Source organism: Pteropus vampyrus, unplaced genomic scaffold (genome assembly GCF_000151845.1).
Source record: "Pteropus vampyrus isolate Shadow unplaced genomic scaffold, Pvam_2.0 Scaffold179, whole genome shotgun sequence".
In the NCBI taxonomy this organism is placed as follows: Eukaryota; Metazoa; Chordata; class Mammalia; order Chiroptera; family Pteropodidae; genus Pteropus; species Pteropus vampyrus.
The window spans coordinates 1,280,066-1,297,986 of NW_011888960.1; the positions used below are offsets into that span (position 1 = coordinate 1,280,066).

At 38.6% G+C, this 17,921-nt stretch overlaps 1 protein-coding gene across 8 annotated transcripts in view; it reads right to left on the reverse strand.

Annotated features, from left to right (window-relative positions):
* Positions 1 to 17,921, reverse strand: part of FBXW11 (F-box and WD repeat domain containing 11) — a 108,193-nt gene that overhangs the window by 59,046 nt on the left and 31,226 nt on the right. For 5 of the 8 annotated variants that reach the window (XM_023537157.1, XM_023537153.1, XM_023537152.1 and 2 more), the window contains exon 2: positions 11,219 to 11,320. The exons of the other annotated variants lie outside the window; for them this stretch is intronic. In XM_023537157.1, coding sequence (XP_023392925.1) covers positions 11,219 to 11,320 — 102 coding nt within the window. The remainder of the gene's footprint in view (positions 1 to 11,218; positions 11,321 to 17,921) is intronic. 8 annotated transcript variants of the gene reach the window in all.

The following is a 17,921-nucleotide window of genomic DNA, read 5'->3' on the forward strand; positions in this document are numbered from 1 at the left end:
CGCTTCCTTAGAGCAGGGTAATAAGCCTTTACACGCAGCGTAGCTACGAAAGCTGGCGGCCTGTTCTGTGTATGGCCAGGCCGCAGCAGAGCACGAGGCACAGCCGATAGTCAGCAAACAGGTCCACGACGTGAGTGGCTCTGCGCTTTCTTAAAGCATTTTCTGAATAACCTCATTCTAACTGACCGATCTCAATTCTGACTCCAGTCATGGCATCCAGGCAACTCAGTAGGACGGCGTGGGCTGGCACAGCTGTCTGTGTTGGAAACGTCTCGAGTTCTTTCCCGTGGCCAAGCACAGCCAGCAGTGAGATCTTTTAGTAGGCCATGCCTTAGCTGACTCGACACATACTCAACAAGCTCAAAGAGGAGAGAGCTGCCATTTGTAAAGAGGCTTGTGAATTTAGAATAATATACTACCGAATCACGCAAAAAAGGCTTGGTAAACCTTCTCAAAATAATAATGTTCAATCCTAGCAACTGAGGGTACTGTGAGATCCAAACCCTCTAGAAAACAATGACAGTCTAAATCCTAGAAACACACCCTAAGTAATTCAAAATGGAGGCAAAGATTTATGCAAAGACGGTGATTAGTTTTTTAATAATTAAAAAGATTCTAAGCACTCAGAAAAATAAAAAATTATGGGATGTTTGTGCAATACATAATATTATATAGTCCTTTCAAATTATGTTGAGAAATTTTTAATAGAAAAACATTAACTCAATCATACTAAACAAGTGCTCAAAGCATATAAAATAAAGCATATAAAATTACAGTTGACCCTTGAATAATGCAAATGTTAGGGGGCTCTGACCCCCTGCACAGTCAAAAATCCATGTATAACTTGACTGCCCAAAATTTAGTTGTCTCTCAGTATCTGTGGGAAATCGAGGATGCTCAAGATCTGTACAGAAAATGGTGTAACTCAACACACACGCTCAACCCTCCACATCCATGAACTCCCAACCACGGATCAAAAATAGCATGCATTGAAAAAAAACCCGTATAGAAGTGGACCTGTGCAGTTCAAGCCCGTGTTGTTCAAGGGTCAACTGTATGCGCGCACACACACACACGTATATAAAAATATTTTCAACTATGTAAAACCTAAAAGTATGCCAAAATAGTGAGTTGCTGACTCTTTAAATTGAAGATTATTTTTCATTTTTCTCTCTATTTTTATCCCAACATTCTACAACATACATGTATTGTATAACCAGAAAAGAATATTTTCAAGCACAATAAAAATATTAGCTAGTCTTCAAAGCAAAATTAATTTTTACTCAAAGGCATTCTTTCAACTCACATGAATACCTGGATTCAAAGAACTCAACTAAGTGCAAAGTAGTTCTGGCTCTGACAGCAAACACCACCACACCATATAACCCTAATGACGCCTCGAAACAGCCATTCCTTGGCATTCCAGTTGATTATGCTTACTCGGGTCCTGTTCTAGAAACAGGTCTATCTACCATGCCAGAAACAACGTGACCCTTTCTCTTGTGGAACTTGGATTCCGGAGGGAGAAAGACAACAGACGGGAGGAGGAAAAACAGACATGGAATATAATTTCAGGCAGTACTAAGTGCTGCGAATAAAAATAAAGCAAAGGAAAGGAACAGCGTGAAAAGCAAGAAGCTATTTTAGAATGGGTGGTCCAAGAAGGCCTCTGAAGGAGAGATTTGATCATGGAAGCTACTGGTACAATAACATAAATAGCATTCCTATTGCGTAATTGTCCTAAGATTTAGAAAACTGTTTACGACTTAAAATAGAGATAATCATCTCTATGAAAACAGTTTCTACTTTAAGAGGCAGTAGGCATATTGAAATAGAGAGACTAGGTTTAAATCCTGGCTTTGTCACTTAGTAGCTGTGTGCCCTTACTCAAGTCACAAGCTCTCCCTCTGAATCTGAATTTACTCATGTATGAAAGAGACATAATAGCAACTAGGTTATAAAGTTCTTCAGAAAGTTAAGAACGATAAGGCACGGGGAAAAACTTAAGCAAACGTATCTAGCATAAGTGTTCATTAACTGAGTTCCTTACATGCTTATGGTTCATCCACAAAATGAGTGCTATATATTGAATGATTCCTCATGAAGGATCATTATTGCAAGCATTTCACTACTGCAATTAGACACATATCATATTTTTATCTTCCGACCATACCAAAGACTCCAAAGTCCAAATCACTTCTGTCTAAATGCTTGTTAGATGTCGGTGATATAAATGGTACTACTGGTTGGATAGGATCGATATCAGTTTTACTAACATCACACTCACCTTTCAACTCTTCACTTGTTTATCAACTGCCTCTTCTTCCATTTTGTATCCCTAACTCCATAGTTTGGCTTCTACTCAGTCAACAGTTGTGATAGTTTATTTTATGTGACAACTTGGCCGTGCTATGGTGGCCAGCTGATTGGTCAAGCCCAGTCTAAATGTTGCTACAGGTGTTTTGTAGACGCGATTACCATCTGTAATCGGTAGGCTTTGAGCAATGCATATTAACTTCCATAATGCAGGTGGAACCCCACCCAATAAACTGAAGACCTTCAGAACAAAGATTCTGCCTCAAGCCTACAACAGAGAAATCCTACCTGAATTTCCAGCCTACTGACTTGCTCCAAATTGCAAACTTGCCAGTCCCCAGAATCACATGAGCCAGTTTTCAAAAATATCCATCCATCTATCCAACCGCCCAATCTCAATCTCTCTCTCTCCCTCCCCCTGCCCCCCCTGCCTCCCCCTCTCCCTCTCATCTATCCACTGTGGGGTCTGTTTCTTTGGAGAACTCTAATACACTGGTCAACCTTAGAATAGCTCTCCCTGCTTCCTCTCTTCATTCTATTATCTGCATGGCAGCCAGACAGCTCTCGTTAACATGTCAGCCAGATAAACTGCTCCTCTGGTCAAAACTCTCTAATGACTTCCCATCTCATGCAGAATGAAAGCCCCGAACTTTGGAGTGCCCTACCCGGCTTCTCCATGGCACTTATCACTACACCTAACATAGTATGTGTTTTACTAAAATTTGGGTAAACAAAAAGTGATTTTTCACTAATTCTTTGTGCCTTCCTATGTTTTCCACAATAGGCATTTATTTTTATTATAATCATGTATCGCTGAGAATAAATAATGAAAATTAGAATGACCTTTTTGATCGAAGTTTGGTCAAAGTTTAAAAGCCTTAAGAAAATTCATATCCTTTGATTCAGAATTTTTCTAATGAATAATATAAGTATACACTAAAACTTAATGATCTTAATGTCCATCAAAAAGAGATTGATTAAATGACTGTATACCAGATAATCAAAGTCTACAGTTATTAAAAATGTAGACCTAAGTAAATCATATTGATAAAAATCAAGTTATAATTCAGTACATAGAGTATAAGCCTATATATAAACAAACACAAAAATATCTATATACATATTTTTATAGAAATATAATGTCAAAAAGAGAAATCAAAGAATGAACAGTAAAGTGAAGTGAGATTATAGCTCAATGGTTAATTTCTTCTCTATACTTTACTGTCTAAAATTTTTACAATGAAAGTGTTACTCTCATAAACAAAACAATATAAATCTACAGAAATACATAAAACCAGCCTTACAAGCAACATAATAAACGGTGGTAGTATGCGGTATATCATAGCACTTTTGTTGAAAAAGTAAAAAAAGACATCTACTATGGTCTGAATCCTATTTCCCTGCTTCTCTATCTTCAAATTATACCTTTAACTTTATCCATCATGCGCACTGTTTTGGAAACTACAAATAAAAACTGTTAGTAAAACCAGTTTTTAGTTTTAATTTTCCCAAAGCAAAGCCTCTCTTCCTTAGGAAATGCATGTGATTTCTTGAGTGCTAGTACTATATGTCAGGCATTGTGCCAGCATTAGAACGTTCAACGAAATGTGAAATTTACGTGATGATCACCAAGTCACCCTGTTTACAGAAAATATGACACGGAAATGATTTAAATTTCTTTTCAATTCATAATAAGAACAGAGAAACGCTATTCTTAGAAAAACGTTAAAATGAATCTTTCTGTTCGGCACAAAACTTTCAAAGCCTGTAATCACTAACATGACGCTTTGAAACTAGCAGTATGTGCAAAAGACAGCATGATATAGCGTGGGGACCACAAGCCTATAGAAGTTGATGACTGATGAGGGTACTAAGGGAATCAAGAATAGCCAAAGCTTGAAAGAGACTTCTGTAGGCAGGCATCAATGAATGGATACGAGAAAATGAAACGTGAGCATATGATTTCAAATCGATGGGAAAAAAGTAGATCAGTAAATGATATAACTGGTTTACAGAAAACAGACTGGCCATTTAGAAAGAATGTGGATTTCTAATTCATAGCATATACCAATAAAAATTACAGAAAAAATCTGAAAGAATTAAGTGCAAAATATAAAGCCATAAGTCTCTAGAGGAATGGTAAAGGAAAGGAATAAGTATGACAACATAAGAAGTAAAAATTTATTTTGAAATTTCCTCCAAGACCATAAAAGCATTATAAACAAAACAAAAAAGCAAATGTCAAACCAGTGAAAAGATTTACAGTGACGGTTAACTGTATTTAATATATAAAGAGTTCCTACAAATCAGATTTAAAAAAAATAAAGCCAACAGTAGAAAAATGGAGAAAAGGTATAGAGATAACTCATAAAATAAGAATTAGAAATGATCAATCAATAAATATGTGTACATTCCATCTCACTAGCAAATAAATATACATTATGAAATTATATTACTTTTATAGTTTACCCTTCAAAATGGCAAAGAAATACAAGATTAAAATATCCAAAGACTTCTAAGGCATATGAAAAGGAACTCTCTCATCCACTGCTTTTAGGAGAATAATTTGACCCAGCCTCTCAAAAGTACAACTTAGCAACCTAAAGTGTCCTATGTGCACACTCTTTCACCTAAGGGAATAATCACAGAAGTATACAAAGACTTAGGTATAATAATCTTCCACTCAGTATGACTTAAAATGCTTCAAAAATTGAAAGCAGTCTTTATAGAGAAGGGTTTCTTAAAATCAGTATTTATCCATTAAATGGAATATTATGCAGTGATTTAAATGATGGTAGAAAGTCTTCATCATGTGTGACTTTCATTTTTTATTATTGATTTAGCTTTAAATAAGTGTAGATTATTTTAAATAATATTTTTAAAGTAAAATTAAAAAAATTTAAATGATATCCAGAGCTTATGGCAATGACCGGACTTATAAATTAGTCTGCCCTCCATGAAAACGATTTTACCATTCCTACCATAATCAAGCACTGCCCATTTCATGATAAATCATTGAGCTACACATTTTAGGTTTCTGCACTTTCAATACATATGTTGTAATTCAAAAAAGTAAAAATAAAGAAAACCGTACGCTTCTCCCTCACCCCCCTCCCCCAATTTACAGATGATAAAAGTATCATTGGTCAGTTAGACCTGATGAATCTAGGGACATGTCTGCAATACAGTGCTAGGTAAATAAAGCGAAGCCACGGTGTGGTTTTTCCAGGGCGAGCCCATTTTCCCTATTAAGAAAGGGGGGTAGAAGATCCTATAATTGTAAAGTTACATATCTTCCTATGAACAAAGAAAACAAATATGCAACAGTAGACAACAAAGTGTCAGCACCTGCTGGGGGAGTTGGGAGAGATTATTAAAGTTGTCTGCATATAGATAACTTAATAAAACACTGATATTCTTTGACCAAGCAATTGTACTTCTGGGAATTTACTCTGTAGATGTAATCATGCGAGTCTAAGATGAATGTTCAATGAAATTAGTAAAATACTATGATACAAAAACAAAACAAAAACCCCAAAAACTGAAGCCTAAAATTCATTCAACAGGGAGTTTTAAACAAATGATAAAGCCACGTGATAGAATACTCTTCACCTGTAAAACCGTAGGATTTTATACGCTGATATGGAAAGATGATTATATTATTAATTTAAAAAGTTACTAATTGAAAAATAATATGTATAATAGTGTTCAAATTTTTTTTTTTTGGTCTAAAAGAATAATGGGAAACTGATGAGTGATACTTTGGCAAGTGAGACCAGGGGTCAAAGGAAACTTGACATGTCTTTTATAACCTTCGATGCCAATTGTGTTATTTTAAATTCTTTCAACCGTATTTAAATTTTTTTAAATGCTGACATATAACAGTGCTTTGTCAAACTCCTTTTTTATTTAAGCCATCTTAAGATTTGCTTTAAAATTCCCTGAAAAAAACCCACAAAATTGGAGGAGAAAGTTGAACTAAGAACAGAATAAATTTTTTAAATTGTTCAAAAGTTGAACTAAGAACAGCATAAATTTTTTAAATTGTTCAAGGCTTAGTTAAATGTTTCTCTTTTTTTCTGTGTGTATGTGAAAATTTCCATAGTACTAAGATTTTATGTAAAAATTTTAAGAGCCCTGCTACATATTCTGGGCGAGGTCGAAGTGGGAGGGGCAGTACGCTGGATCCTCCCGTGACTTCGAAAAGTCAAATTCTAGGGTGTTCGTGGGCAGTCGAAACACCACTGCTATAATCATTATCATCACAATAATAGCACAGAGAATCTGCGTGATTTTATGGATTCCTCCTTGCCCAACAGGCAGAAGGAAGACAGACCCTAAAACAGCAACGAATGTCTCTCTGGGTGGTGATAAGTAGTAAGATTACCAATGAATCTGTTTTAGTAACTATATTCTGTACGATCTTATATAGACAAAAAATGTTTTTTAGTATTCACAAAATATTACATGCTCCACTACTGAACAACCCAAAAGTTTACTCCAAGTCTTCACGGAAGCCCCAGAGTACAACGGGATTACCAACGAGAATTGACAAATCCCCAGAGGTCGTTAGAAAAGAGACAAGGCAGTGAGAGCTGGAATGGCCAAGTCTGACCTACAGGAGACTGGCCCTCAACAAATAGGGAACATCTGACAGCAGGGGCCACGTCACATGCACGGTCTCTCTTATCCTGACTCTGGAATGGAAACCTTTAAGCCTGGAAGTCCGTCTTCTCGAAGAGGAAACCAGGATCAAGAGGTCGAAGCAATGGATTTTTGTCCCCTCAACAAGAGGCCATCGGAAAGAGAGGTAGCTGTCACCTTCCTCTACTTCATGAAGTCCTGCAGGGACATAAACACTACCTCCATTTTTAAGGATGAGGAAAACTGAGGTTCGGGGGAGTAAAGTAACTTGTCTAGTGTCACGGAGCTATTAAGCAGCAGGCACAAGACTAGAACTGAACTCCGTATGCTCCAGAGGCAGGATTCTTTCTACCAAGCTGTCTCCCTTCTCTAAAAACTAACTCCTACTGCTGGCGGCTACGACCAGTTCCGACCGTGGCGTCCTCAAACCACTGTTGCTCACTGTACTCACTGCTGCAAGCCGGAAAAGAAACGAGACAGGCGGCTGTCAAGAAGCTGTATGACTGCCCGGCACTGTCCCCACCAGGGCGAAGAAGGAGACAGTAAAACTCAACTCACATGATGCTCACTGTCATTTCAAGTCATGGGTCTCGCCCCCCAAAAAAGACTTATTAGCTGTCCCCAGCTGAGAGCTTGCAGACGGCACTCCCAAGAGCTGACAGTCCACTGCATGGAACCAATACATTCGGGGACACTGGCATTAAGCTTTTAACACTAAAAATAAAGGGGAATTTGTTTCAACCTAAAGTGGCAGTTGCCAAGTAAATGTCACTACAGCATGGTGACAAAAACACTGGCTTCGCAGTTACCCAGACCTCGGTTTATTATTCAGTTCTGCTACTTAAATAAATGTGTAACCTTAGACAAGTCAATTAATTCAACTTCATTAAAAAAAAAAAGGAAGGAAAGATTAACTTCTCCATAAAGGATTAAATGAGATAAACTTGTGGCTAGAACCGACACACACGTAGAAAATAAATGATAAATTCTACTAATACTGGTATTAACTCTTGTGCCAGAAGAGTTTTTGGTGTTTTAGCAAATACTCGACATGGTCTGAATGCCTGATTATCTAATAGAACAGTCAACTGGTGGACTCTAGATATCTGAACCAAATGGAATTCTGAATGAGTTCAGCCTGGTTCACACACTCAGATATTCAGATATTCCAGTAAACTGGTTCACATTTTTTTTAAAAGCACATATGGGTTTGGCTAACTTCCGAATATTCTCTTTGGTAACAAGCCTGCATTGTTCACCTTTTATATGCCCAGCACCAGTACAGGCGCCGGCACATGCCAACTGCTCAGTAAATAGTCATGGAGTTAAATCTGCAGAAAAGCTATTCGGGAATCTCACTAGCTTTAAGATTCAGAGGGCTCACTTTGGCAACAGGACTACAATCCATGCCCCTCTCCAGCTCCCCGTAGATATTTGGCAAGTATTTCTTTTCTTATTTTCAAATAAATAATGACTAAACAAGATATATGCCAGATATTAATAAAGTTTTCACAAACAAAACTAAGATGGAAAACTCTAGAAATAGTAGCACGCTAGTATAAAGGAAAGAAAACCAATTTTGGAATCAGGCAAATGTGGGGTTCAAACGCCAGCTCCTCCACTTCAGAGCTCTAAATGTTAACTATGGGCCCAATCACACTTATTATCTCTGAGACTCCGTTTCCATATCTAAAAACTGGGGACAATAACACATACCTCACACAGTTATCACAAAGCTAATATATGTGAAGTGCCAGTACAGCTGGTGATGAGTGATTATTTTTTTAAGTTTTAATGAGGTAAATGAGTGATTTTTCTTTTTTAAGCCTTTTCCCTTCTCAGAGATGGTCAGAAACTAGAGGGGCCGCATTGCATTACACCTGAAGGCATCTATACTTTTACTGCTGCTTCTCATAAAGTATATTAATTCAGCCAGATAGGCTAACTGGCTAAAGTTGCAACTGTCAGTGGGTCCGGTGTGATAATTTTAACGGGGACCCTTTCATGCAACTCAGGAACCCAAGCGAAGTCATCAACCAGGCTCTTCAGGTAGCCTGTTGCTTTTCTTCTGGGGCCTGCTGAGAAGTGTACAATGCCAAGCACGAGCCATCTTTGTGACAGCCAAAGACATCATACATACTCAACAGGCACTCTCTGAGAGCAAAAACCCAAATTAAGTCACCAAATTTTAGCACAGGTTGGAGACTAGAAGTAGTAAGGAAGAACAACGGGGTTAAAATAATACATAACCCAATAAGAAGAAAGGAAGGAAGCCTTCCGGGTTCATCAATATCATCAATCCATGTTTACTTTCCATTCACAAACAGAACAAAACAGTAATGATATACTCATTCCGATCAGCGGAGTATGTATTTCACTTTACTGTGCTGTATACTCTCAATTATACGATAAAGAAAATAAAAACCTAAATAAACAAAATCCTCTATACACCTCAACAGACAACATTTGCTCCATTCACATTTTAGTGAATTCCACTCAATATTTCACTTTATTTCAAGGTCCAATCAAGGCAATTTCCATTTTTCCCCCTGAAAAGATTTTCACTTGGAGACATGAGTCAGGAACTTTTTAACACATCTGAGTTTCCATTTTCAACAAGGTAGGAACCCGTATTTCTGCCCACTCACCCCATCTCGAGAATTCACAATGCTGTTACTAAAATATATTGAATAATGCCTTCCATCGGGCAAGTACTTTTAGCTGAATGCAATAAAAAGAATCTGCACTTCCAGACCTCATTAACAACTACAATTTTCCCCCTACTTAAATTTCTGGGGAAAACTGGCCAGCTCACTAAAAAGCAACTGTAACATTCAAGCAAGTATCTATTATCTAGCACCGAGGAGAGCTCATGCAATAATGCCCACCACTGCAAGAACATTTTTGTTCAAGTTACATCCCTTGCAGAGAAGCTGCTTTTTCAAAGATAAATATACATTACACAGGAGTCTCACTGAAACACAATCTCTGGACCCTAAGTTATAAACCACCTTTTGATACAGACTCTAAGACAACTGAATCTTATATTCAATTCACCTTCTAGTTAACTGTGTTTGCGATGTTTCAGTACAGTTTTCTAAAGAAAGTAATTTGAATCAATAACCACACCGATGCTACTCAGAATGTTTGCCAAGGAGTAAAAAAATGCACAAGCCCAGTATGAAGGAAATTTTCCTCCTTCTGGGCTCCCCAGCTCCATTTAAAGACTGTAACGTGAATAGAAAGATAACCTTGAGAACAGTAAAGTCACCCATGCCATCAATAATATCGCTCTAACTCATTTCCTGGTTTTTACAGTGTTCCTCTAAAACAGGGCAGTCTCAACAGGATGCCAGGAATTTAATAATGTTTTTTAAAGATATATCAAACTGTCTGGAATATACAGTGATGAAAACGGAATATTGCCACTGAAACCATACTTAATAAAATACATGCTTTTTCTAAACAGAGCTTCCCCAATAAAGCCACAATGTTTTCTGCCTTGGCACTCTTAGACTCTGTCCCAGCAAGTGAGATCAGGCCAGCTGCACTTCTGCTAACAGATTTTTTTCCCTGAGCAATCCCTCACCACACCCCATCGTACTCCCCCCACAACCCCGCACCCCCCCCCAAAAGTTTTACTTTTATCTGTGGAATTCTCTGCCGGCCTCGGCCTGGAAAACTGGGTGGACCCAGAGGACAGGTATCTGATCTGGCCTTTGGGAGGTGGCCCAAACTGACAGTTATTGGCAGCGTAAAGCTGTGATCTTTGTAAACTTCAATTTGAGGCTTTATTCCATTAGTGATTCTCTCCCCACTCCTTTCTTGAAGGAGGGAGAGAAAGCGAGCCAAAAAGATGAGTTTCAAAATAGAAAAACCACCAGTTTAATTATAAAACCCTCCCCAAGTCTGGTAACAAAGGACTGTTAAAAGTAGCCAAATGGAAAACATCGGGGTTTTTTGGGCACATGCACAACTGTTAAACATGAGAATCACAACTTCGAGGTGGGAGGGAAAGAATAAAAAGCAGGAGCAGGAAAAGAGGAGCAGAACAGGGCCCAGCCGAAGACCCATTTGCTCAGAAGGGCCCCTCTTGGCACTAACTCCTCCGTGTGGGGCACCCAGGCTGGAGGAAAGCAGAGGGTTACACAGAACATTTAGCAGACTTAACATTGGATTAAACACACTACTGCAAGTTTCAACAAAAGTTCATGGCATACGTAAAAAACACATTTACAACAAGAAAGAAGAGAGGCACCTGGAGACATCTGACACTGGGCATGCTCTGCAGGCAACTCAGTGCGCACATGCTCTCTACCAGGTTGGCGCAGCCTAGCCACAAAGACCTTGGCACAGAACACTGCAGGATGACAAAAAGGAAGGAAGAGAAGAAGCAGTTAGAGACCGCGACAAATCACTCCTTCACACAGGCAACTTGAATGTTAGTGGGCGGGGAGGGGGGTGCATGCACCCTTGGCAGCTGGGAGGTCAGGGGTGCTGGTCATAGACAACTTACTGAATTGAAACCTTGGGAGAGGGCCCACTCTCTGTCCTATTACAAGGTTTCTGCTGCCAATCACTAATTCCTCTGGATACAGTGAACAGAATCGAGAGGGAGAGAGAGAATGATTAAATGAATTAAATTAAAGGGAACTGTGGAAGGCTCAGTGCAAAGCAATCAGTGGTGAGATTGTGACTGCGACTTCAAAATAGTAACACCTTCTGGTCTATGTCATATAATTGTAATTGCCATCAGGACATCACCTACTACGTGCCAGGCACTTTCAATGTGTTCTCTGACTCCCACGACACAGCGTCAGGAACCCGAGGCTCAGAGGTTAAATCATTTGCAAGGGCACACGGCAGAGGGGACGGCGAGAATTTCACACCTTGGTTTGTCTGCTACTAGGACCCCCACTCGTTCAAGATTATGATGCCTCTATCGTAAAAACTTTGATCACCTGAATTTTTATCATGTAGGTACAGTTTTGCACTTCCCTACATATAATCCCAGGACACCTAGAGACATAAGGCAAAAGGAACAAGAAAAATGAGTGATCGATTGAGAGATACAGGCAATAAAAAAGGCCGATTAAAAACACGTTTGATTTTTCTGTGTCATCATTTCTCTGCCTTCCCAAAGAAAAAACTTAGGAAAATCATGATTTTCATTTTGGACTTTGTTTACAAAGTGCATTTGACACAAGCAAGAATTAAAAGCTTACTTAATTTACCTAGTCCCATTTTCTTTGAAAAGCTTCCTGGTTTTCAGGGAATTAAGAAAAAAGGTAAAATAGAAAAATAAACATGCACTATGGCTAGTATTTTTAAAGCATTAGATTATTTATGGTATTCTAATAAGTACTTTTTCAGATCTTAGGTCAATTAATTTACTATGGCAAAATCAATAACCATGTAGAAGAAAACGGAATGTGGGTATTTGGGTTTAACCAATACTCCAGAAGTCTTAAACCCGACCTCATCAACTTATTTACCCTGGCCTAATTAAGACGGTCGAACATCCTCATTTTCTTGGAACAGTCCAGGATTACACTTGTCTCAGCCTAAGTTTCACTCTCAGAAGTGTTCTAGTCTGGAAGATAAACTCTATGGTCACTCCAGCTGTAATAAGCAAAGACTGCTGCTATGCCTGAACTCAGGCAGACCTGGGCTCCTACCCAGCACCTGCCACTTACTAGTCACACCTCACCTATAACGTCGCTACAGTACTGAGATTATTTAGAAAGGCAGTTAAAGAATACAAACCAGAGGAAGTGGGTGGAATAAAAATCCAAGCTGCTTTCTGGTTTCCGATGCATGCCCTGACTCCAAAGTTCACCACCGTCAGCACGGTAGGCGCATGTCACTGATACTTCAGGCATACATATTTTGTCGCCCTAACACTTTCGGAGTGCCACAAAGATGCTGAACAAACGTATGGTATAATGAAAATAGCTGCCGTTTATCAAGCTCTTGTTATACGCCAGGCAGCTGACATAGTAAACCCTCACAAACCCTGGTAAGACAGGTTATTATTCCATTTTACAGATGAGGAAACCGAGGATCAGGAGAGCTTGATTTGCTGAAATAGCAACTTGTCCCACGTGCAAGGGAACAAGGGCTAACGGATGGCAGAACTAGAACTGGAAGGTACCCCTGCCGACTCTAAGCAAACTTGTTTGCTTTCCACTACAACAAACTCTATCCAGAGATGTCTAGCAAATGCTTATTAAAATACTTATATCAGCAAGTAGCAGAAGCAAATGGGCAGAGAAAAGGCCCAGACACATTACATATATATACACAGATTACGCAGGTTATTTGATTTAAATAAACTCCCGACATCCTCAGAGTTCAATTTAAATTTCTTTTTTGGAATGTGAGTTATCCAAATCATAGAATTATTCAGATCTGAGAACAGAGTTTAAGGATTACACTTGCATTCAGCAATGAATACCAAATTAATTGGTATGAGTTCATCTGCAAACCGATTTTTATTTATTCGGTAAAAAGAGGGTCCCTCTGCAACATTTAATATGTATTATATGTATTTGCCTCAAACGTTTCCTAACCATCCAATCATCTAATAAATACTTACAAAAAGAGAGAAAACAATTAACATAAAAAATTTTTGAAAACTTCTAAGTTCTAAGAAATTAATTTCAAAAATTTAACCATTTATTATGTTTTCAAAAGCTTGATATTGAACTTGTAAATTCAGGAAGATTTTAAAAAGATCCTTGAAGGGTCTAATTTCCAAGAATTTATCTTCGTAATGTCCATGGAAGATACCGTAGAATAGAGAGACTGATGCCGGTATTTATAAAAGGTACAGAACCACTACCTTAAAGCTAAGTAACCAACCACAGAGCTGAAAAATAGTCTTTACTCAACGCAAATGCCACTCTAGAACATACATCATCTTTTAATAAGGAAGTCTATATGCTAGTCTAAACAAGGTTTCTCTTGGGTCTAATGGACCAAGAAGACATTTATTTAATTGGGAAATATAGATAAAAATAAAAGTTTCACATTTATCAGCCTAAGAGCATTAAAATGCACCTAGGACCACAGCAGTAATCGATCCTTAAAGCTTCTAATTTGAAATTTAGGGACCTGGTTGGATACCCATATTGACTACTGCAGAATAACTACTATCCATCATTCTTTAACTGAATAATGTAAAATTTTTTCACACTGGCTATATTCATTCACATAGTAAACTACTGGTTTCTCTCTCTCTCTCTCTCTCTTAAAGCTAACAGTCGTCTATCTTTAAACTTCTGGAACACTATCTCATTGGTAAATACGTCTGAGGAACCTACCCTGACACCTTGGGTATTTACCAACTTTAACAAACACTTACTGACCTACTTATTAAGCTAACAACAATACAAACTAAGCCTCTTTCCTTTTGAGATTTCGGCTTGGCGCTCGAGAGAAAGTCAGGGAGATCACATGAGGATACTTAAGGGAGGCCTTTCTGGGGTAGAAAAGCCCCAAGAAATATGTTATAATGTCACATTTAGCTGCTTGTAATGACCAGTATTCTGATTTACGACTTTTCACAGAGAACAGGAAATGATTCACACGGGGTCCTAATATTAGCAAACATCCAATTAGACTGATTATATTTGTAGGTTCTGTTGCCAAAGAAAATAACATTAGTCAATGAAGCTAGTAGTATTTATTCATTTTGTCATATCCACTGTATCATCAAAAACCAAAATCAGGGCCACCATGCTGAGAAACACTGTAAGTATAGACAAGAAGAATAGCTTTTGATGTTTTTCAAAAGCAAAAAGTTATTAAAAGAGTAGGAGAGAAATGTCCTAGGGTTTTTTCACATTGCCAAAGGTACCACAAATCAAAAGGGAAAAAAAGTGGTTGCAGGCACCCTGGCTTCTGACTGGCTGGCCTGAAGAACAACTCGCAAAAGCTAGCTTCGGTGTTTCTAGATGGGTTTTGAAAATCCTGCCCTGTTTCCTTCCCAAAGAGAAGTAGCTTTTAAAAGCTACTCAAAGAAGTATTTTATGTTAATTGTCTAACATCACTGATTTAGAAATATGCCTTATTATAAGTATCTATTAATCCCATAAATTTTTCTCTTTAAACCACAGAATCACGAGCAGCCTCTTCTGACTCCTATGGTCAGGCCTGAAACAACCAAACTGAGCGGCTTAAATACTATTCCATTCAACAACAACGAAAAACGTATCTGAACTTGTATCTATCTGCAGACAGAAGAGTTAAGACATTCTCTCCCTTCTCTCTTCTCTGGGAGCTCATAGGAGGGAATCTTGAGAATGTGCAGTGTAAATACACACACACACACACACACAGAGAGAGAGAGAGAGAGAGAGAGAGAGAGAGAGAGAGAGAGAGAGACATGCGCGCAAACAGACTTAACCCACCCAGAGGAGGAGGATGCCTGAACTAAGCCATAAAGGATGAGTAGGAGGTAGCCAGGGGAAAAAGAGAAAGACATTCCAGGCAGATTAAATAGCATAAGCAAAGCCAAAGAGCTAAGAAATGGCATGGCCTATTCAAGGACGTGCCATGAATTTACATTACTGAAGTATTTCCACGTGAGATGAGGAAAGCTGAGAGACAGGGAGGAGCCAAGTCCCAGGCCTCCCCTACACCATTCTGTTGAACCTGGGACTCCATTCTGCAGGACCACAGCTTGTACACTGTGCCGGAGCTCACCAGTAAAATGCCAGTCCTTCCCAGATGTGCAGTCCAAGATTCTGTCAATGTGCGCAAGATTACCTGTCTTCAATTCAGCATACCTACAGTTTCGACAATATCAGCCAAGGTGTAGAAGTGGGTCACGCAACACTGGCAAAGGTGGGGGTGAGGTCCTTTGACTAAGAGGTAGTGGATAAAGCTTACTCCCAAGCCAATTCAAGCTTGCACCAAAAAAAGACCTTATGTTTTCTAGAACATGCGGGAATATGTCATATGCAAGGATACAGAAAAAAGAAGCTTGCTCAATAATAACCCAATGACAAAGAGAGGAAGTAAGTAGTACAAAAACCATGTATGTTTTTGTAGATATTGTGAAATAGTGTCTTGAATCTTTTAATTCCGTGGAGTGGAACAGTAAAAAATTTTAATATTCAAACAACTTCTAGAGGCGATGAGACAACTATTAAACTGTTGTAAGCACAGGAATGGCCCCGGCAGCTGGAGTGAAGCATGCTGAAGACAAGTGAGAAAGCTGAGTCTGTGAGAGCCTGCAAAAAAGTGTCCCGTTTTCGTTTTACAACCAACGCAAATTTCTTTCAGATGTGCTACGCAGAGTGCCAGCACTTACCTTTGGAAGTACATGTCAAAAGTCAATTTTCATACTCAGTCTAAGTTCTTTTTTCCACCATGGCCTACTGCCAGGACATAAACAAAGAGCGCCATGATGATAAAATGGGGCTACCAAATGCAGAAGTGAAATAAAAGGTCAGTTTTAGGGTAACCGTCTCCCTGGGAATCTATTCGGAGTGGAGATTTGGTCCTGAGAACTACGCAGTAGAGGGGCGCAAGAAGATTCTCCAGCTCTGCAACCGAGGTGTGAAAGCCACGGCATCCCCAGCTTCCTGCGGTCCTCACCCCAGGCAAATAAAGCATTAGAGTCAATCCAAGTCAGGGACTGTCCTATCATGTCTGAATTCTCAGTCGCTTTTCCAGAAGCAGCCGTTGTAATGAAAACAGGGCCACAAAGCTTTTAAAAGATTCAGAACCTAGGCTTCTGCTGTTAAAACGTTTGATGGCAACCTATAAATCACCAACTCTCACCACAATAACTTTGTTTTTAAAACCAAAAATCCTAATACAGTAATCGGGCTGTAAAATAAAAGTTAATTCACAATTTAAAGGCATTTTCCAAAGTCTTTTAGTCCAAAGTCCACTCCCTTAATGTGTAACCGACTTTCTTTTCCTCATAATGCTAGTTTATTATAACAGAATTTGGCAGTAACTGTGTGACATATAACCAAGTAAATATATCTTAATTCTTAGCAACTTTATTGTAAAACTACATATTTATAGATAAAACACGTAGGGTATTTTCAGCCTCGAATATATGATAAGAGAAGAAAGGGCATGGAGAGAAGGGGGCGGTGAGGGGAGGAGGTAAAAATGAGGAAAACTGAAGTTTGCAATCTGCCAAGTTTTAGAGAGACAAATACAGCCAAAGCCACAGCCCGAACTTGCCTTAAAGCCTACTCTCTCTCTCCCTCTATATACAAAAGTTTAATGTCCAGACAACAAGCCCATTTTGAATGATTATAAGATACCAGAACTCATAAGCTAACAAAACGAAAATAGATCTTTGCTGTTATCTTTGGTAGAGGATGAAGAGTTGTTTTTCTTTTTAAATTTTTATTTAGCCATATTTTCTGATTTTTCTCCAATGAACATCTAGTAATATGTTAATGGTAATATGTTAATGCAACCTTGTGTAATTTCAAGTGATGCTTTATTTTAATTATATAACTAATTATAAGTTGTTATAAGTCGTAAACAGTAACTTGACACTTAAATAAAAACAAATTCTTGTCTCAAGAATTCATTTTGAGTCCATCTTAAACACCTGTAGTTTAAAATGTATTAAAATGCTGGATGCTAGAAAAATATTTTACCTAGTAACTCTCAGAAACAGCATTGAAGATCAAAATAACAACAGCTTATTTCTGACTAATTCCAAAGGGGTAAAAAAAAAACTCCTTGTCCACTTCACAACTACCACCCATGATTCAAAAATGATTCAAAAATGTCGCCAGAAGCCCGGAGAGGGGAAGGGTTGAGATGTATGAGGGAAGCGGAATCTCTATTCTCAGCAGTATGACAGAGAACAGGATGTAACAAAATAATCTATTTCCGGCATAGCCACATGGGTCCTCACTTGTACTGGGACCAATCTGAGGTTCAGCTGCCAAGAAGGAACAGATTCCCCCAGCAAGCTG